The 20,014-nt window shown below is 49.3% G+C and overlaps 1 protein-coding gene across 1 annotated transcript in view; it reads left to right on the top strand.

Moving 5' to 3' along the window:
* The window catches only part of LOC104913102 (uncharacterized), a 48,775-nt gene that overhangs the window by 24,094 nt on the left and 4,667 nt on the right, over window positions 1-20,014 (top strand). Inside the window, exons 6-10 of the mRNA XM_085235580.1 lie at window positions 1,868-1,965; window positions 13,999-14,210; window positions 14,725-14,811; window positions 15,222-15,269; window positions 18,150-18,237. Of these exons, the coding sequence (XP_085091706.1) occupies window positions 14,121-14,210; window positions 14,725-14,811; window positions 15,222-15,269; window positions 18,150-18,237 (313 nt within the window). The 5' untranslated portion in view covers window positions 1,868-1,965; window positions 13,999-14,120. The remainder of the gene's footprint in view (window positions 1-1,867; window positions 1,966-13,998; window positions 14,211-14,724; window positions 14,812-15,221; window positions 15,270-18,149; window positions 18,238-20,014) is intronic.

Raw genomic sequence — 20,014 nt, 5'->3', positions numbered from 1 at the left:
CATCAATATCAAAGCCTATGTTTGTCCCTGGACTTTCACCAATTAAGAAGAAAAAACAGTGCTTATCAGGAAAGCCTGTGCGAAGGATGCTTTTGCAGTGATCCCTGCTTTTCCATCACTCTCTGTTGCCCAGTGCTGTTTTCTGCAGCAGTCCTATCTGCACACCGTCCCCACCTTGAATAAACCCATGGGAAGTGCCTGGCACTGAGGTGTTGTGGGTGAACGTTTCCTTAGGGGGAGGACAGGGAGGAGAAAGGATTTGCTGGATATCAGAGTTCAGCTTCCGGAGTTGCAGAAGACAGAAGTGGCACAAAGCACCTCAAAAAGGTGAAGCCAAACAACTGAAAAGCAAGAGAGCAGCGCATAGAGAAGAATGGTGGGAGGAGAGACAATAAAATAAAATTCTAAGAACAGATTTAGCAACAGTTTTTATATCCAATTTTCCTAGCATACGATTTCTAACAGCTTGCAAGCAGCAAAATGCCTGTGCTGTTTGTGCAGGCGTTTGACCATCTCCGCTGGCTCCACATTGCGTGTGTTTGTTACCACTGGTTTCCGAAATCCCTGTCTGCGCGGATACGTTCCTAATGGAGAAGAAATGCGGCTGCACCTCTGGGAAATGCATGGGGAGAGTGCCGCTGCGTGGTGGCACGGGGAATTCCTCTCTCGGAGGGCTCTGGTAGATGGCAAAGCGCTGGGTGCGTCCTGGGGCTCGGGCTGGTGGGCACGGAGCTCCCAGCAGAAGGATGCGCAGCCCTGCTTCCCGTTGTGACCAAGGGATTTGAGAATGGGATTCCAGATTGCCAAAAAAGTAGCAATTTATGTTTGCGACACCATTTTCAGTTAGTATAAATGCATGAGCTGCACATTTTCAAATGGCTGTGTTGAGTTGCAATCAGGTATTCAACTAAAAAATCTGATCGTGTCTCTCAACTGGACTTCCATAATCCCTATCTTAGCAGGGAGAAATATCCCGCACTTCACAATCATGCCTGATTCGTGTCATCACTTTTTGGTGCTATGTACATTTGGGAACAAATGTTTTTAAGGATGAAGTGCAGAAAAAGTAAAATGTCATCAAAAATCTCTGACGAGCATCTTGAGACCTCACAGAGAATTGCAAGCACTACCATCGAACTGGACTGATCCATTAGCTGCACAAACACAAGGTCAAATATCCCACTGGTTTCATGGTTTTGTTGCTCTCTTTTGTTTTTGGTATTGTATATTTTACAGGAGCTGCTCCAAAAGTAATGCCTCCTGTATTATTTCACTGATCCATGATGTCAGAGGTGGATGGTGGTGGGATGGCAGTAGAGACTGAACCTTCTCTCCTGTATCCTGTGACATGTCATTGCTGTGTGGGGCAGTCTGAAATAATGGCATCTGACATGGAAGTACAGATGAAGCAAAGGTAGATCGTTGGATTCCTCCATGCAGGAAAAAAAAACGACACCCATTGACAGTCATTGACACTTTCTGAGCATCGATGGAGATCAAACAGTGGGTGTGAGCAGTGGGGTGCATGCTGTGTTTCACAAGTGGCAAAAGCAACAGTGGGTCACCTCTATTTTTCAGTGCAGCATGCAGGCTTTTGTTCATCGCTGGCAAAAATGGATCACTAATGTGATGATAGTGTTTTGTAGCTGAGAATTTGCTCTTTCAAATAGTGTTATTGTGCTCCCTGTATTTATTGTACTTTTCATGGAAAGAAATAGGAGGCATTACTTTCAGAATTACTTATGGTCCAGGACAGTTCCACTTCACTGCTTGCAGCCCAAGAAAAGCAAAAGAAGCAAAAGGTTGGACACCCACGTATTACAGCATCTCTTTGAAGTTAATGGGAGTATTCCTTATTTCTCCCCAGGATTTGGGTTGTTCCTTGTAGAGGAATAGGAGCATCACGTCACACACTCCCATTTTGCTGTCTTTTGCCTCTCTCTCTCTCCTGATCTTTTGACAAAGGTAAGACAAAATGTGTTCTTCTGTGGTATGTGTTAACATCCTGCCTTTCCCCAAGGGAGGGTGAAATAAAGGACAAGAGCAGGACACAGAAAATATGCTGTGTCCTGCAGTTCTCTCTCAACAGTCTGCTGCACAATGTCTCAGCCATGGACAACACAAGTTTCTCGTGCTCAGGGACTTAGGGCTGTGATGTTCTGCATCTTTTCTGACAATGATGGGGCTGCTCTGTCATCACCCCCCAAATACAGAATACATTCTGCACCCAACAGTGCTCATACTGAGAGTAAAGCCTTGTTACTCCCCTGCCCTGGCATCCTTTATCACTTGGTCATTGGTGTTACTTGGTAGCTCTCACTTCTGTGGTTGCTTTTCAGTACCTTTTAGCTCTAGGTCCTTACATGTTATACCTGTGGCTATCAAATTTCCTTTGGTTCTGCTCTGGAGAAGGGAACACTTCCCTCTGAAGCTCAGTTGTTTCTTATAAAGTTGAATGGGCAAAACACAACAGTAAGCACCTTGCTGGGAGCATAGCCTGTGGGCTGTACCCTTGCTGTGCAGCCCTGCAGCTAATCCATCAGTATGCTGCCTGATTCTTCACAGACAGCTTTCCAAAACTTCTCAATTTCATGAGCTCTTCAGCCTGATCATAAGAGCGTTGGTGGCCTTCAGAAGGATATGTGAGTTTCCCCCTGTAACTTTTTTTTCCCCACTTTCTTAAGACCCAGGAGGGTTCCAGTAAAATGTCTTGAAGCTTCACGCAGGTTCTGTACTGCAGAGTTGAAGAAGGGAGCACAGTGCTTATTGCCACTATTGCGACATGCCTCTGATTTTCTTACTGGGACGTGCAAGAGAACTTCCCAATAGGGCTACTGGCTGTGTCCCACACAAACACATCTCCCTCTGCACATACCCGTTCCCTGCAGTACTTGGGGGCTGCTTGCTGCACCTGCAGGTCCACTCCCCTGCCCTGGGCTTCCCACTCGCCCTGTTTGCCAGGGGAACCTCTGGTCAAAGCTGCTTGCTCTGGACCTTCTGCGATGCTCTTGGTTCCCTCTGGGCACAAGTGAGCACAGTCGAGCCTTTCTCCCTGAGATCTAGTCCTTCATACTCAGCTATCTGTGCTCTGCTATCAGCTGCTGGAAGGCTGATTTTGTGTTTCAGAGCTCCGTCAGGGCTGTCTGTAGGCCGCCTATCACAAGGTCTCCACAGGGCTGCCTTGAGCAAGGTGGGCACAATTCTACTTCCAGCAGCACCTCACCTGCCTGCAGCAGAGCTGCTCCCACTTCACTTCTCATTCTCACTTTACATTTCCAGGCCTCTGGTTTTTGGAGGCTTTCCAGCAGGTCCACAACTTTCTCAAAGTGAGATTTTGCAACCCTGTGTCATCGGGAGAGTTGGAAATGCTGTTGAGCATAATGTAAAAGAATTAAGAAATATAGTGTTATGGAGCCCCCTATAACAGTGATAAAATAGAGCATAGCAAGTTTATTCCTTATCGTGTGGAAATCACACCTCAGCCTAATCTCCAGTTAAAATATTCATTAATACAGCCTGAACGATAAATATATGTAATTACTGTGGCACTAGTTTTCATTACAATTATGAGAAGCAGACTTGTGCACGTGAGAGGTTCTGACAAGATCAGGATAGCAGTGAATGGGGCCCATTATTTACACCTGTCTAACAGAAAGGGATTATACACAAATGAATCTATTGGTATTAGCATGCGTGTATCGTGCTATACCGTAGTGACCAGCCTGGTTTCTGGAAGAGTGAAGATAAGGGATAGGAAGGCAGGCAGAGGCTTGCACTGCACTATGGTAAAATCAGAATGTCTCCTAGAGGAAGCTGGTATCTATCTCGCAGACACACAGCAGCCCTGGTGTAGGGCAAGAGTCAGTGCAGACACACAAATCTGTTTTGGGACAGAAATGGGATTCAAGAATAGAATCTTTGCTAATTTTGGCTTTCTTTCACCTATAAGGAGAGGGAATTTGGAGATTCCTGTACATGAGGCTGCTACTGTTCTTCTGCTGATCAGCTCAGCTCACACTTGTTCCTCCTTCATGAGACTGCGTCGAGAGGGATTTCCTCAGGAGATGCAATCATGAGCAGCCTTAGCCCTGACCAGATCCTGCCCTTCTCTGTAGCAGTTCCTCCATGGAGCTCTGAGGGCAGAAGCAGGGAGGACAATGTCCCAGCCACTCTCTTCTGTGTTGGATGACCAGGATGCAGGCCTCAGTTTTAGCACAGCTCTTTTGTGTGCTGCAAAGAAGGAGCAGCACTCAAATGAGTACCCTGGGCAGGATGGAGACTTGAGTGGGAAGGAGTCTTATGAGTTCAACAAGGGCAACACAGAGTCCTACAACTGGGGAGAAATAACTGCATGCATCAGTACAGTCAGGGGCTGAGCTGCTGCAGAGGAGCTGTGCAGAGAAGGACCTGGAGGTCCTGGTGGGCAGCAGGTTGGCCATGAGCCAGCAGTGTGCCCAGGTGGCCAAGAAGGCCAGGGTGTCCTGGGGTGCAGTGCAAAGAGGGTGGCCAGCAGGGCGAGGGAGGTGATCCTCCCCTCTGCTGTGCCCTGGTGAGGCCACAGCTGGAGTGCTGCATCCAGTTCTGGGCTCCTCTGTGCACAGAAGACAGGGAACTGCGGGAGAGTCCAGTGGAGAGTGATAATGATGGCTAAGGGCCTGGAGCATCTCCCTAACAAAGAAAGGCTGGGTGACCTGGGGTCAGCCTGGAGAATAGCAGGCTGAGAGAAGGTCTTATGAATATCTAAAGGGCAGGAGTCAAATGGACGGGGCCAGGCTCTTTTCAGTGCTGCCTCGTGACAGACAAGGAGCAGTGGGCACAGGCTGGAGCATAGGAAGTTCCATATGAACAGGAAGAAGTCTTTACTGTGAGGGTGACGGAGAACTGGAAGAAGCTGCTCCAGAGAGGTGATAAAGTCTCCTTCTTTGGAGATATTCAAAACCCACCTGGATGCTTTCCTATGCAACCTACTGTAGGGAGCCTGCTCTAGTGGTGTGTTGGACTGGGGGATACAACTACCCCATATCACGTGGCAGCAATGGACTCACCACTTAATTGCATTTGTAAAGAGGTTAAATGGCAGGATAAGGATTGCTAATATGAAGTCCAGGCTGGAACAGGCAGTTCTACCTTCTGTGTATAATAAGGAACTGGTCAAACAGGGAGGAAAGAAGTGTTAAGTCAATAGAAGGGACAGCTTGTGAAATGAGTGGGCATGCTGTAAAAAAATGATCTTATTGCTTAAAGGGCCTGTGTGATTCTTGGCTGTTAAACCACAGGAGTGACACAGAGGAATTAATTTTACCTGTGGTTTAACGGGGGTCAAGGTAGCTTCTGAAGCAGGGCAAGCCATTTTGGTGGCTCTCTTCTTAAAAGGTATTGATATTTAAAGCTATTGAGGAAAGAGACACAAAAATGATTTAAAAAAAAAAAAAAGAAAAGAAAAGAAAAGCTTTGCGATGTGAGGCTCGAGAAGCTCATTCTGTTTAATTTAATTATTTTTATTTTTATTTGAAGAATAGTGTGAGTGGCCTTGGTAACAATGTAGAAATATTGCCGAGCAGAGGAGGAGGGGAGAAGGTAGGCTGGGTGCTTATCTGAGGGAAGGATGATAAAAGCTGGTGCCTGCACTCTGAAAGCACAGGAATCAAACTGTAAATTAGGCATCCTGTTAAAGGGATTAATGCTGGAACACGTGTCCAGGGGTGGTGGCACACTCCCCATCCTGTTATGTCCTTAGGTCAAGAATATGTCGTTTTCTGGGAGAGATGCTTCAGTCCAATATAAAAGATCTGTGCTCTGGCCAAGGGTAATGATGGGATGGCAGTGGTTATCATCTGTTAGATGCCCAATAAGGACTAAACAGGGCTGCATGTGCCAATTTGTTTATCTGACATTTCCTAACTAGAAGTTTAATCTCTGCAACACCAATAATGCTCTTTAGCACTGATAAAAGTGAATGGACAGCAGGCTCTGTGTTAGTGCTGCAGAATGGAGTTTGATATCTCCTTGCCGTGTGCAGGTTCCTCCATTTCATGCAAAGGGAAGCAGCTAAGGTTCTGACCCAGCCACAATGTCTGCTCGTACAGCACACATGCTGCTCTGCCTTTGGGAAGATTTTTAAAATAGCAATAAATAATGCTAAAATAATATTAAATGTTTTGTAAGAAAAGGGAAAAGTCTGCATATCTCAGTAACAACACGGTAGGATATATGCAATGTGGTATTTGGTAGATGAGCTGCACAGATGTAAGGCTTTGGATTAAGAGAGAATAATTTCCAGGTGCTCAAATCCATCCGCTCAGTTGTGATTTTTGGATTACATGTTGCAGTGGCTCTTCCCAACATCAGTGTTGCTGTTGCTTTATTCGGAGCTCTGACAGAGCTGCTTTGCCTAAGATGCACAGTGAGAAACTCTCCTTCCAAACCAAACGCTGTCTATGTATGAGCAAGGCACTGCCCATGTGTGTGCCATCCCCCCCCGAGGTGAGGGGACTTCTCTGCCATCACGTTGGATGTGTCGCAGCCCTGGGATCCGGGCACGCTGCCTGAGCTCTGTGTGCATTGTTAGCCTGGAGGTGAGCATTCCCATATTAATAAGGTCACAAGTAATATTCTGCAGTGGCTCAGGTTCCTTTGGTGATGCTGTTGGAAGTTGCTTAGGAACTCAATTTGATTTTTTGCAGGGGTGGCTCTAAGAAACATTACTGCTTGGGTTATTTAGTTGTGCTGTCTGTATAAGCAACTTACTGCTGGATAGTCTTGGGCTTTCGTAGAATCACAGAATTGCAGGAGTTGAAAGGGACCTGAAGAGATCACTGAGTCCAACCCCTGCTAAAGCAGTTCCCTACAATTGGTCACAGCTTGGTGTCCAGGTGGGCCTTGAGTGCCTCCACAGAAGGAGAATCCACCACCTCCCTGGGCAGCCTGTGCCAGTGCTCCACCACTGTGAGTGTAAAGAAGCTCTTCTATATGTTAGTACAGAACTTCCTGTGTTCAAGTTTTAGGCTATTGCTCCTTGTCCTATCACTGCACACCCCTGAGAAGAGCCTGGCCTAATCCACTTGCCTCCTAGCTCCCTTCAGGTATTTACAAACATCATCAGATCCCCGATCTCCCACGAACACTGTAGAGACTGCAGTTCTCAACTGCCTGCTTTTGCTAATGGTGATGCGCTGAGGACCCCATGTGTGTCTGACAGATACCGAGGTGGTCACAGCAAGTACCTGAGGGAGTTTTCCCAGCTCTGAGGGTTGTTCACATCATGAATGTAGAGTGCCTAAATCAGAGCCATGCAACATCTCCTTTCTCAAGGTGTGTAATCCAGCTGAAAAGGCAGCTTCAGAAGTGCTCCAAACGCGTTTTGCACTTGCATTGACGACTTTGTTGTCATCACAAGTCTTCCTGAGGCCGCCACCTGGTTGGGTTTTCTCTCTGCTTTTTCAGGGTCAGCGCGATTCCTGCACGCCTCTGTAAAGAGGGAAACTTGTGAAACGACGTGTCCCCTTCACTCCATCACAGCCGGCAGCCGGTCTTGTTTTCAGTGAGGGCAGCGCTGGGCGGCCGGCTGTTGGTGGTCGGGCTGCGGGTTCCCGCTCTGTCACTGCCAGTGCGGTGCGATTCCAGGCAGCTGGGCCGGCGCGGTTTCGCTCTCTGCCAGCGCTCAGGGCTGCCATCAGAAGGGGAGCGCTGGCAGTGCTCACGCTGCTTTCCATAGCACAAACTGGGAGCGCTCGGCTCGCTGCGGACTCCAGGAATGAGTGTGCACAGAGGGTCCGTGTAGCTGCTCCTGCCTGCGCACGGGGTGCCGGCTTCGGGCTCTGCCTCCTACCCGCGGTTCTGGAGCCGCCAACTCCTCACCAGGTAACCTCTCCTTTCCTATCGCCTACTCTGCAGGGCTCGTCCGCAAGGCGCTGGGCTTCGGAATCCACCTCTTGGTAACGGAGAGTCTGTGAGCGGGTAGGGCCCGGGATTCGGGCTGCCCGGTGCCGGGCGGGAGGCACAGGGCCGCTTCCTGGAGCTGTGCAGGCTGTCGTGTTCTGTGGGTGCCCGTGGCTGGACTGACCATGATGGTAACTGCAGGCGAGTGAGGCATGATGCCTTCTCAAATAAGAGAGGACTTGATTTTGTTTCAGTAGCCACAGATTTCTCTTTATCCTCTTATTTGCTCCCCCCCTCCCTCCCTCCCCAGATACCGTTGTTTTTCTCCACTGTTTTTGGCAGTGGTGCCTGGACAAGGACACCAAGAGGCAGGGGAGCCCTTCAGTGCACATCCAGGGCTCCATACAAATTGTTTAGAGCAGAATCTTTACGTGTTCCTAATGTGTAGTGGGAGGATGTCTACAGGTTGGCAGAGGCATTAAATGTTACCATGTGACTTAATAATTTTGAAGGAGGATCTGAGACGTTGGGCTTGGCCTCAACACTTGAGGTTCTGATGTTGGCGCACATTCCTTGGATGGAGAGCTGGGCCCTGCATTGGGGAGAGGTGCTGCAAGGCTCAGGGCAGAGTGGTGGGCAGCCCTGCCCTGCACTCAGCGGTGCCCTGTGCCTGGGGCAGGAGCTCCAGCTTGGCCCCACTGGGGCATGTCCTGGTTCTCAGCAGCGTGGGGCTGCCTGGCAGCCCACTAGGAGAGTCCTGTGGTGTGAATGGGACCATGGTGCAGCAGGTGGTATGGATTAAGGTATAATACTCTCAGGGTATCTCAAGTATCTAAGCAGTGAAATGGGTTGGCAGGCACTGCACCAAATGTGGGGCCTTTCACAAAGGCCTCTTGTGCTGAGTATGGGCACTGAGAATATGGGAAATGGGGAACAGACTGTTCATGCCCACATCATTGCTTGAAACTGTCACCAGCAGCTCTTCTCCCCGGTAGCTGTGCATGCATCCGGTTCTGTCTCATAGCGGATAGGAACTCACAGGCTAAGGACCTGGCCCAGCTGGCTGCACATGCTCTCTCCTGTCCTGCTCAGGTTCTTCCCTTTGGCCTCAGCACACCGAGCAGTCAGGAGCTACGCACCATTTTGTGGACGGGGAACTGAAACGTGTGGAGGCGCTTTCATTTGGGTTATGCAGAGTTCTGAAATGAAGTCGGAAATGTGACTGCAGGCAGAAATGCACAAGTTCCTGTTCATGTCCTGAGCTGGTCTCTAGCAGTGATGTGAAGCATGGAAATCTGTACAGATCCTCTATCTATAGTCCTCTGTAAGCTTACATGCTGTTTTCCGAGCTGGCTGTTCTGTCGGTAGGGATCTACTGGAGGTTGGCTTGCTAATTGAACTGGGTTGAAAGTTCTTCCTATTAACATACACAGGCACTGATTTGTTTAATTTTTTTTCCCTTGCTGAATGTTCTTCAGCCTATGCTTCTCAGATAGGTGAGTCAGGCTGTTCTTGTAGACATGTAAGAATCTTGTCATATTCACAAGTGTTGAGCTCAGGTTGGAAAAGCCATAAATGACAACCAAAGTGTTCAGGAAAAATGATCACCTGCACGGAAACAGCCTCACAAGATGGAGGAGACCTGACCCACCTGTTAAAATATATCTGGTAGAGTGGGCTCCAAATGGAGGAGAGAAATACTGCTGCTGAAGGGCTGTGGTGCAAGAATGAATGATGCTAAATTGGCCTGGAGAGCATAAGACCAAAGAAGATGTAGACCAGCTGCCCAAAACTGAGGGAAAGCATCTAGAGATGTTATTTATGCCTGTGATGTGATTTATAAGGCTGTGACAGTTAACCTGCTTTTGCCACAAGCTTGATTTAGTGGCCCCAACTTCCTCATTTCCACAGAAGAATCTGCCAGATAAGGAAGGGGTGCTTGCCAGAGAGCTGCTGCCACTGCTCCTCCCCAGGGAGGTGCTGCAGTGTGCTGCCCTGCTTCTCGGATAGAGGACTCCATGGGGCACCATGACAAGCTGCAGGACTTCTTGCCCCAGGTGAGCTCTGCAAAGATGTGAGCATTTGATTTCTCGGAAGGTGAAAGTGATTTCTTATAACACATGTGCAGATTATTCCTGCAATCTCGCTGAGATGGAAGGTTTCTTTCTGCCTTGATTTCTTAATTCCCTCCTGTAGATGCCTTTTCTCCTCCTCTGTCTGATGCAGGGCTTGGGCCACATCTTCCCACCTCTTGCAGGGGCGACTGAGAGGGACCATGTTCACATGTTCACATGTTCACATGTGAAGCGCGCTGGCTTTGTTTTGTCACACATGACAGCAGTGGGAGTTGTGCTTTGCAGGTATTTTTTCCTCTTATTTCAGAGACAGCAGCAGTGCTAAGGCTATAATGAGGGATCTCTCATAATCCTAAGCATAACTCCCATTCCTCTTGGAGAAAAACATTGTATTTTGTATGTGGGCACCGCAGCTAGGTCTGCTGGCAGTGCTTGCTGCGTATGGCAGATTGAGGCATAGTGCTAAACCCCAGCAGCACCCCGTGTCATGCTGCATTTCTCCCAGAGAAACACAACATTTAGCCTCCCCGGAGAAGAAACAGGGATGGGTTCTGCAGTGTGAATTGCCTCTCCAAGTGAGTTCCCAAGGCTCACTCTGAAGTCTATGGAAAGGGAAAAGCCCCTCGGGAACAGTACTCAGTGCCACGTGTTGGTCTCCAGCTGCATCGCCATCAGGAGGAGCTTTTCTATCTGAGAACTCTGGTGTGGGAGAAAAACTGGCTTCCAACAGCTCATCTGTAAGGCAGATGGGAAGCGCTAGGCCATACAGCTCTGAAGGGACTGCATCAGGGACACAAGATGCTTTGCTTCAGGTGAGGGCTCCACAGCATAGCAAAGGCCTAACCACTGCCAAAAACACAGTCACCCATTTGCGTCACTTTCAGAATGCATGCATGGCTGAGATAAAGGTCACCTGGGCTCACAGTCCTGTGGGTGGGTTTTGTGGCCCTCCTGGACATGCAGGAAGGAAGTCAATGCTGCCGGATGTTCCCAGCAGTGAGTGCAGCAACCCTAGAAAGCATCCTTGGCTTTTGGTGTGCAGCGAGAGACGGTATTGATTTGTTTTTCTCTCTGGGAAGCTGTTGTTACAAAGCCTGAAGTAGAACTGCAGTGTCTGCTTTTGCTTTGTTCCCTCCTCTCTGTTGAGTCTTGTAAGCCCTACAAAAGCTCAAAGGAGTGATGCTTGTATAGTTCTGTTAGCGCTTTCCTTTCAGACCAGGCTTCGAGAAGCGTGTGCCTTTGGTAGGTGATGGGAAGGACGCACAAAACTCAGCTGTCTCCCAGCAGTCTGTGTGCTTGCGTGCCCTCCTGGCTGCAGAGAGCCTGCCAGGTATATGAGAGGCATTGCAGAGTGTGTCAGTCTGGCAAGATGTAGAAAATGATCATCTTGCAAGAAGTGGCTTTCTTTGCATCTGGTGAAAAATGACTTCTGTACACAGTGGTTGCTCCCACTTGATTATTGTCACGTAAGACCTTGATTTAATGCAGGTTTCAGCTACAGGAAGCTCACGAGAGAGGCTGTGTCAGTAAGAGCAATGGCTGTAGTGCCTGTCATGACCACACGTGTTTCTCAGGAATAGAGAATGAAGGCTGGAAGCTCTCCTGCTGCCTCTGCCAGAGGTGGTGTCAGGTTCTGCGTGTCCCCTGTGATGTTACCAAGCAGACAGCGCAGAAGAATGAACAACGAAAATGCTTAACTGTGCTGTGCTGATAGGAGGGCAGACTTCTATCACCCCGGCAGACTTCTATCACCCCGATACATGCGTTATCTTTGACAGTGCCCACCATACCCCGTCATTCATCCCATCCCTTATGCTTTGGTGATACCTGGATAAATGGGGGGAAAAGGGCGCATATATTTCTCAAGGACGCGTTTATGTTTCCAGCATAACTGTTCCATGCTAACATTACGACCTGAATCCAAAGAGGCACCAACCTGCTTTCCAGAGACTGTGTTGTGGGGCAGAAACAATGATGCCAGAGCAGCTCACCTCCTGGCAGGGATCTGGCCCATGCTTACCTGCTCTGGCAACACCCACTGCCTTCCTGTGGGCACTGGGGCAGGCTGGGGCTCACCAGGCGTCAGACACCCCACAGGGCCAGTGGAGGCACAGTTCTGAGCAGAAAATGCCTGGAAAGGGAAGAGTAAAAAAGCTGGACCAGAAGGCAGAATATTTGTTATTGTCTCAATTAAGGCCCTCTTGTCATTGTAACGTGAACATCTGATCAATCTACAAAGCTCTAGTAACAGTTTGTTAAAGCACAGCTTCTCTCTGAAAGAGACTGCCAATGTGTTTCATGTTTATCTCTCAGGGACTTGGTAGCAACCATGTGTGGCTTGCAAATACAAAGACATGTTTTTTTCCTAACCGCCTGCCCTCCAGATGCAGCCTGAGCCCTGAGCTGAGCTCTGTCTTTCCATCAGCCTCTGATCAGAGTTCTGATAGAAGCACTCAGTGTGTAACAGCACCTGCAAGCTGGGCCACAGCAGCGGGTACAGAGGACTGCCAAGGCATTCAGTAGGTAGCTGGGAACTGGAACTAGCTCCTGCTCCCCAGCATCACTTTGAAAATGGCCACACTGTTCTACAAAGGGCTGCTGTGCCCTTACAGCCACACTGCCATTATCACCTCAGGTACAGCCTGCTGGAGAGACAGAGCACTCAGCAACACTCAAGGCAAGAACCTGACAGAGCTGCTTAGGGATGCTGTTGTTACCTCTCATTGTTAAAGGAAGAAGGGAGAAACCACACAGGTGGAGCAAACAGCTGTAGATGGGGAGTAGAAGAGCTTCTAAAGGCAAGTCAGACTGGATTTGCAACCCCTAGGTGAGAGGAGAAGGCAAGTGTTTTGTATAGGGCGTGTTTATACCTCTGCTTTCTTTAGCAAGTAAGGATGCTGCTTTCCCAGCAACACAGTTACCAGCTGTTTATTTTTCAGTGAGGGTCACAGAGCAAAGAGGATTCATCCAGCACTACCAGCTCCTTCCTCCTCACATGCAAGGAGAACACAGTCGTGGGGGAGGCCACATGCCTTGTCCAAACCGATCAGCAAGTTGGCAGCTGTATTCACCTTCTTGGCTGGGGTTTGCCTCACATGCAAGGAAGAGAAATGACCCCGCATCCCATGCTGTCCCAGCTGAGCTTCTGCTCATGCTTCCTTCCCTCTGATACCTGCTCTGGGTCTGAGGCTGTGGAGGCCAGCAGTCAGCCTGCTGTCTTCCCAGCAGTAGTGCCAGAGGAGAAACCTCAAGAAGCAAGGAAAGTCATTGGTTTCCTAGGTACTCTCGACAGCTTATGATCTTGGTTATTTCTGGAAACAAAGAAGTCACTTCAAGACTCATTCCAACCAAAGCAGGCACTAAGGGGAGCACGGGGACTGGTGATCCTGCTAATACAGAACTTGCGTAAGACCAACTAGCACTCAGGATCAAAGCAAAATCCAGGCCTGGGTGACTAGAAAGTAGTGAGCCTTGTGCAGGACCAGAGGCTCAGTTCTCTGTGCTGTGTCAGCTCATCACTCCTATGGTCCAAATGGGGCCTATTGAACCAGAGACAGGGAACAAACTGGGGAGGCAGCTCCAGAGCCAACTTCACTTCTTGGATAGTTTGTACCCTAATACATTCCAGTGTAAGGTGCTCTTTGCTGTAGTATCTGATAATGCAGAAGCTCTAACTGAAGCTTTGCTCTTGACTGTGGTGGTTATGACTTCTCCACTGCCGCTCTGCCCCCCACCTGCTTCTTCCCCAGACCAAGGAAGCCTACAAAGAGGGGATTTCAGAGAGCTGAAGACATCTTTTTTGCCAGCCTGGATAAATCTGGCTAGCAAGGGAGAAGGGTAGATGCAGACACCAACGCGTTTACTCACCTGTAGCAATCACCTCCTTTAGCTAAAAAACCTAGAAAGCCGAGGAATGGGCTGTGTAAGAGAACAGTTCATTAACATTTATACAGCACACTTGTGCTTCCAAATGTCTGCTGTGTCCCAGGCTCTCCCAGCTGATAAAAATTATTGCAAGCTGTCACACCTGGCTCTCTCTTTCCAGCCCTGCAGGTAGAGGAGAATCTTTAACAAGATTGGGAAGGAAAGAGGAGACAAGTTCTCTCTACTATTCCATGGGAAAATAAGCTGTTGGATTATTGTCTGGAAACTGTGTGAAGTGCCAAGATGAGCAGTGAGAGGTCAGAGAACTCTGGTCCCTCCCCACTGAGTGAAGGCCTGAAGAGAAAGAGGGGAAGACCAAAGAAACAGCCACAGGTGAGTGCATATCACCCAAAGGGCCTGCCTGAGGTGCCCAGTGTTAACCTGGTAGGATCTGTAGGCAGCAAAGAGCAAGGGAAGCCAAGGTTTTGTGTAGTAAATATTAAGGCTACTCGGGAAAGCAGCAGTACGTGTGCCCTGGGGTATCGGCCCCTGGTGTCAGAGGTGCTCTAGAGGTCCTCGTGGAAAGCTGCTCAGACCAGGGAGTGGAATGGGAGGAGCTGCTCGGGTCTCTGCTGCAGTCTGGAGACTTTCAGGTGTCACAGCCCTCTGCTTCTGCGCCAGTAGTTGGAAGGAAGACAGCCACAGGTTGTTCTCACCCTGTTCCAGATGCTATGGTTGGGATCCTAGCAACTCATCCATTTCCCCAAGACAAAATGTAAATTGGAATGTAAAAACGGAAGTAGGGGTATTTCTGCCCATCTTCTCATGTGTTTCAGCATCAGGAAAAGCAGAAACAAGCAGATAGGTCTGTCAGGTGTGACCCTGCTTAATTTTCTCTTTATTGCAGGAGGAGGCTGTGGGCTCACTGCCTGAGAAAAAGCCACGAGGAAGGCCAAAAGGAAGCAAGAAAGTGAGCAGTGTAACTGGACAAACGGTAACAGCGAATGGCTTGTGTGTTTTACCAAGGGGAGGAGAGATGTGGCTGTATGAGAGGGACAAGTGGGGAGATTTCTCTTGATGGCCTGGGGAAGGCTGCCCCTGTTTTGGTTCACTTTCAGCTGCCGCCGTTAGACCCACCAGTTACTGTGGCCTTTGTCCGAACTCCCCCAGCCCTCCTGTGCTGCTGCTGCCTGCTTGGCACTTCCTGCTGTTTTTTGTGCTGCGTGGTTTCCATGTAGTGATGATCAGTGTGATTCGGTGGGCGCTTCCTCCCCAGCTTTGGCTCCTTCTGCTGCTTGTCCTGCGAGATCACTGTGCAGAGTTCACTTCGGCCGAGTGAAGTGTATTAATGGTGGTGCCCAGCAGATGTGAGAGATGAAAATATATCTGTTGTTTTCAATGTAGGTAGAACCTCCTGCTGGGAAAAGGCCCCGAGGAAGGCCCCGCAAGTGGGTAAGTGCAGTGCTCAGTCCTTCTCCTCTCTTCCAGGCACAGAGCTTTGGGTGGTAGTGGGAGGTTCTGCTGTGTTTGTTCTTCTCAGTCTCTCTGCAGTGACACAGAGCGGAGCTGGCTTGATGGCCTCACACAAATAGGAAGCTCTGAGTGCCTTTCCAGTGCCCCAGCCCCACGGCTCAGCTCCCATAGCAGGCTGGGAGAACTGCTGTGCTCAGGATGTGTCAGTCCATCACTGTCCCAGGCTGGGAGGCCAGGGCACAGATTCCATTCTCAGGCACAGGGGCTGTCATCCCAGGAGTCCTGAAATACTGCAGTGATTGCTCAGCGTGTCTGTTTGTTCTAAACAAGAAACTTAGAATAAAGCAAAACAGGGAAATTTGGTGACAAAACGGTGAGTGCGGCCAGCAGGAGGCTCTTCTCTGCAGCCAGCAAAAGATTAGTGAGAATTGGTAGCTGGAAGGTAAAGGCTTGAAAAAAAAAAAAACGCACTTAGAATCAATAGGGATTTCAGTCCTGCAAATAAGTAATGGCCTGGGATCTATCTTTGCAGGAGATTTATAAACCAAAACAAAACACAGACAAAGCCACACAAATCCCACAGACTGCTCCATTTATTGCACAAAGAATTGCAGACCAAAGCCACACTGTGCACTCACTGCAGCAATCCAGAGGTATGCAGTCAGAACCCATGCCTCTTGTTCCCCAGGTTGCGTGGATTGAAGGTATCGCTATAAAAATAAACAGAGGTGTTCCCTGAAGGCTCTGTGGTCTGAAACCTTCTCGTGAATGAGAGGTTTGTCAGTGCTTTGTGAAGCTGCACTGGCAATACACTCACTGGAGTCCAAGCAGTCTGCAACACACCAGAAGTTATAAATTGCTTTACAGCAGAATTTCTGACTCCTGAGGCAAACATGGGGATTTCAGGAAGCACAAAAGCTGACCATTAGGAGCTATTTTAACTTACAGCTCATGTGGGAGGAAATATCAGGAGAGGAGTGTTAGTGCTAAAAAGAAGCAATGATGAGAGCAGAGCAGAGCAACACCAGGCAGTATGCTCTCACTGTGTAAAAGCCAAGATAAAGATTGGTATTTGGGTGGTTGCATGCAGACCAGCAATCTGGGGCTGGTTTTGGTCCTTCCCAGGGACCAGTGAAGGTCAGGGCTTTGCAGATTGGTTGGCAGCAGCTGGATAAGAGAGAGCCATCTGCAGGTGGGATTCGACCTGGCTGTGTGCTGGAAGGGAGGCAGAAATTGGGAGGAGAGAGGAAGGAGGCCTCAGCTGAGACAGCGCTGAGCCTTAATGCCGAGGCACCAAGAGAACGCAGAGTGGAGCTAAGTGCAGGAACGCAGAGGGCTCTGAGTTTCCAAGGGAATGCAGGATAGAACAACTTGATTTATTTCTTAAACTAGCACCCTGTCTTGGATGATGGTACAAACCGATGTGTCTTGTGGGTAGCTGTGAACTCCAGTGGCTACATGCAAAGGCAGAGGCCAAAGGACTGTGGAGGAGCTGGCAGGCAGTTTCTGCCATTCATCAATCAGTCTGAAACAGGCAGGTTTAACCTTCAGAAGTGGAGTAGTGCAGTTCTGCTCCCAGCCTGGTAGGGGACAGAGTAGACAACGAAGCTCTGTGGGAGGGATAAATTCAGTCCTCACTTCTACTATCACTGTGATGCAGGCTGAACTGTGGCAGGGAGGCTGTGGCCATGGAGCTCTGTTATTGTAGAGTTCTGGTAAGCAAAGAAGTGAAGTACATGCTCCATCAGTCTGGGGAGGAGTTTCAGAGTTTGTAAAACACTTGCTGGTAGAGCTGTCTGGTGGTGGCAGTGAGGGACTGTGTGTGTTCCTGTACTCCTTTTCCTTTTCAGAACCATAGGGTACTTAGGGTTGGAAGGGACCACTGGAGGTCCATTCGTGCCAACCCCTGCTCAGAGTGGGTTTTGCAGAGCAGTGCTTGGGATGCCCAGCCTGCAAGCATCCACATGTGCTGAAGTCCTTCGCAGCACCTGACATCTCTGATGGGTACTGGTGGGACAGGCAGCACTCTGCCAGCCATTCCCTGCTGTTACAGACAGCAGTAGCTGCCATTCTGGGCTTAGCAGGGGCTGAATTCATGGAGCTGTGTGCAAGAGCTGTAACGTCTTCATGTGCAGCAGCGCCTTACATGCAGAGCAATCTGTCATAAAAGCCTTTGTCCTTTGATGCATGCCAGTTTACTGAAGATTAAACTTTTTCCACACCAACTCTTTTGTTGTAATGCTTCAGAATGTTTTGCTCTCACTTTGGTTAATGAAGCATTGTGATGCCTCAGTTTAAAATTCATTTAATACCTGAAGAGATTTTTTTCAGGGTAAGGGGAACCAATACAGAAGAAATGGAGCAGACCTTTGGTTTTGAATTTTCAGAGGACAAAACACTTTGCATTTCAGGACAGGAAACTGTCCTGACATATAAGAGGTGTTTTCCAGGCTGAAAAAGCAGTTCTCCACACTGGGGAGGCTTTTCAAGGTCTTGCGTCAGACATGCAGTGGCTCAGGATGGACTCAGGCACCATTCAGAACCTGCTGTGATTGTATGAGGACACCACACACTGCTGCCTGCTCTTGTGTGCATTAGAATCATAGAAACATAGAATGGCCTGGGTTGAAAAGGACCACAATGATCATCTAGTTCCAACCCCCCTGCTGTGTGCGGGGTTGCTAACCTTTAGGCTGTAGGAAGGGATGGCAAGTGGGCGCACCTCCAGCACTGCACAGCCTGGTATAAACAGCACTGATTAAAAGCACTGTGCTTTGCATCTACTTTGTGCATTTGTGATTTTGTCTCCTGGTACTGACGCCACACGGGTGTTTTTTTTTCTGGTGTATCTCCTCACAGCCTCAGCTGGTGACACAAGGAGCATCTCAGGAAGGTGGCCCTCAGGGAAGCGGTGATATGGATGTGAACTCAGCGCCTGCCACGCAAGGTTAGAAATTAGACAACTAGGATCCCCTGGGGCTCAGTATGGAATCATACTCCTAGCAAAGCACACACGTGTCCCCACAGCCGCAGCACTGGCTACAATCCTTCTGCAGATCTGACCAACAGAGGAGTGTTTGGAAGGGCTCCAGGAACACAGGAGGGAAACACATTCCTGCCATCTGATTTGGTAGTGACTACTTGAGCAGAAGGGGAGGCAGAAAGCAGGGGATGGGCAAAGTCTCTATATGACTTCTTATTAAGATAAATTTGTCTGCGGCGATGGCTGCTGCTGCAGTACAGCTGAGTGAAATCTTCAGGCTATGTTAAGATAGCAGGCTCTCACTTTCTAGTGAAGGACTTACTTCACCTAAAACTATGAAGAGCCCTTAGCATTTGGGATGTGCTGGTGTTACAGATTTGTCCCAGTCTGTTTCTGGTAGTTGTGATCTCTCCTTCCAAGCCATGCTTGGAAGCACGTGGCAGCACCATGGGAGATGCTGATGCATCAGCAGCACAGCAGTCATGACACTGGCACATTTCTGGGCAGGTCTCTGAGCTGCATGAGCTGCTCTGAGATGAGGTAACAAATAACTGTGTCACTGTCACGGGAACACACAGATGCACTATCCAGAGCCCCAGTTGCATTGCAGCCATGGGAAAGTACAAGTTCAATGCAGCCTGTGCCGCTGAGGGCTGCCCTGAGCTAAGGGCCAGCAAAACCTGCACGCAGCTGAGCCCTACCTCCAGGGAGCATCGCAGGAGGTGATTCATTACATGCTTTCCCCTGAGTGGGAGATGGCAGAGAGCCAGCAGCCCAGGAGAAGCAGATGTTGCCTTGCTTTGCCATGCGGTCAGCACAGCTGCTCCCTGTCCCGCTGCCGTTATGCTGCAGCACGCAGTGTGAAAAGTGAGCCAACTGACACCGGGCGGGCAAACCTACTACAGGTTCTTACAAAGTCCCTGGAAATGTAGTGTGATAAAACTGAAACAGTTGGCCTCAGCTGCTCAGTTCAGCTTCCTCTGGGGCTCCCGCTCCTGTATCGCTTCCTGCCATCCAGCTGTGCTCTGACAGCAGTGGGGCTGTGGGCAGTGAGCTCACCCCCAGCCCCACAGCACCTTCCAACAGTGCTCAGACATGACCCAAATCCACAGTCCATGTGAATGTTCCTTCTCTCTGCACTCTGGGTGGGCTCAAGGGCAGCAGCATGAGCAGTGCTTCCCTCCTGTTGCACTGAGGTAGGACCAGATGTGATGGAGCAGCACCTCTGTGGGTCTGGGCTTAACTTGCTTATCACTGCTCCTTGTGCTGCCCTGAGATCTGCTTCTAGGAGCCTGCAGCGTGGTCTTCTGCTCTGGGCACAGACAGAGCTTCTAGCTGTTGTGGGGTTGATCGGTTTGCTTTTTCCTTTCAGTTTCAGGTGAGGGGCTTTGAGCACCCATGCTGTGGGAGGGCCCCGGTCCTTCACAGCTCTCAGTGGGGAAGGCATTTGTCCAACTTCGTGTCTGAACCATTAAAAAGAATTCCCAAAATAAACAATGGCCGCCTCCCTGCCTTCCAGTCAGGCCTTTCTGGGGAGAATAAAGAAGCAGGAAGGGCTGAACAAGAAATGTGCAAAACTTACAAGCCTGCCCTGGAGCAGCAAAGAAAGAAGAGCTGCTTTAGAGCCAGCCTTTTATTTTTCCCATGGCCTTTGCAGCTGGGTATCCAGCTCTGATTTTCCCATGTGTGTTTGCGTAGCAGAAGTCAGGGAACTCCACGCAGACTGTAGCTCCAAGGCTCT

The sequence above is a fragment of the Meleagris gallopavo genome, chromosome 14 (genome assembly GCF_905368555.1).
Source record: "Meleagris gallopavo chromosome 14, MGAL_WU_HG_1.1, whole genome shotgun sequence".
NCBI classification, from domain to species: domain Eukaryota; kingdom Metazoa; phylum Chordata; class Aves; order Galliformes; family Phasianidae; genus Meleagris; species Meleagris gallopavo.
The sequence above is the reverse complement of the archived record's forward strand: the minus strand, read 5'-3'. Positions and strand labels throughout refer to the sequence as shown.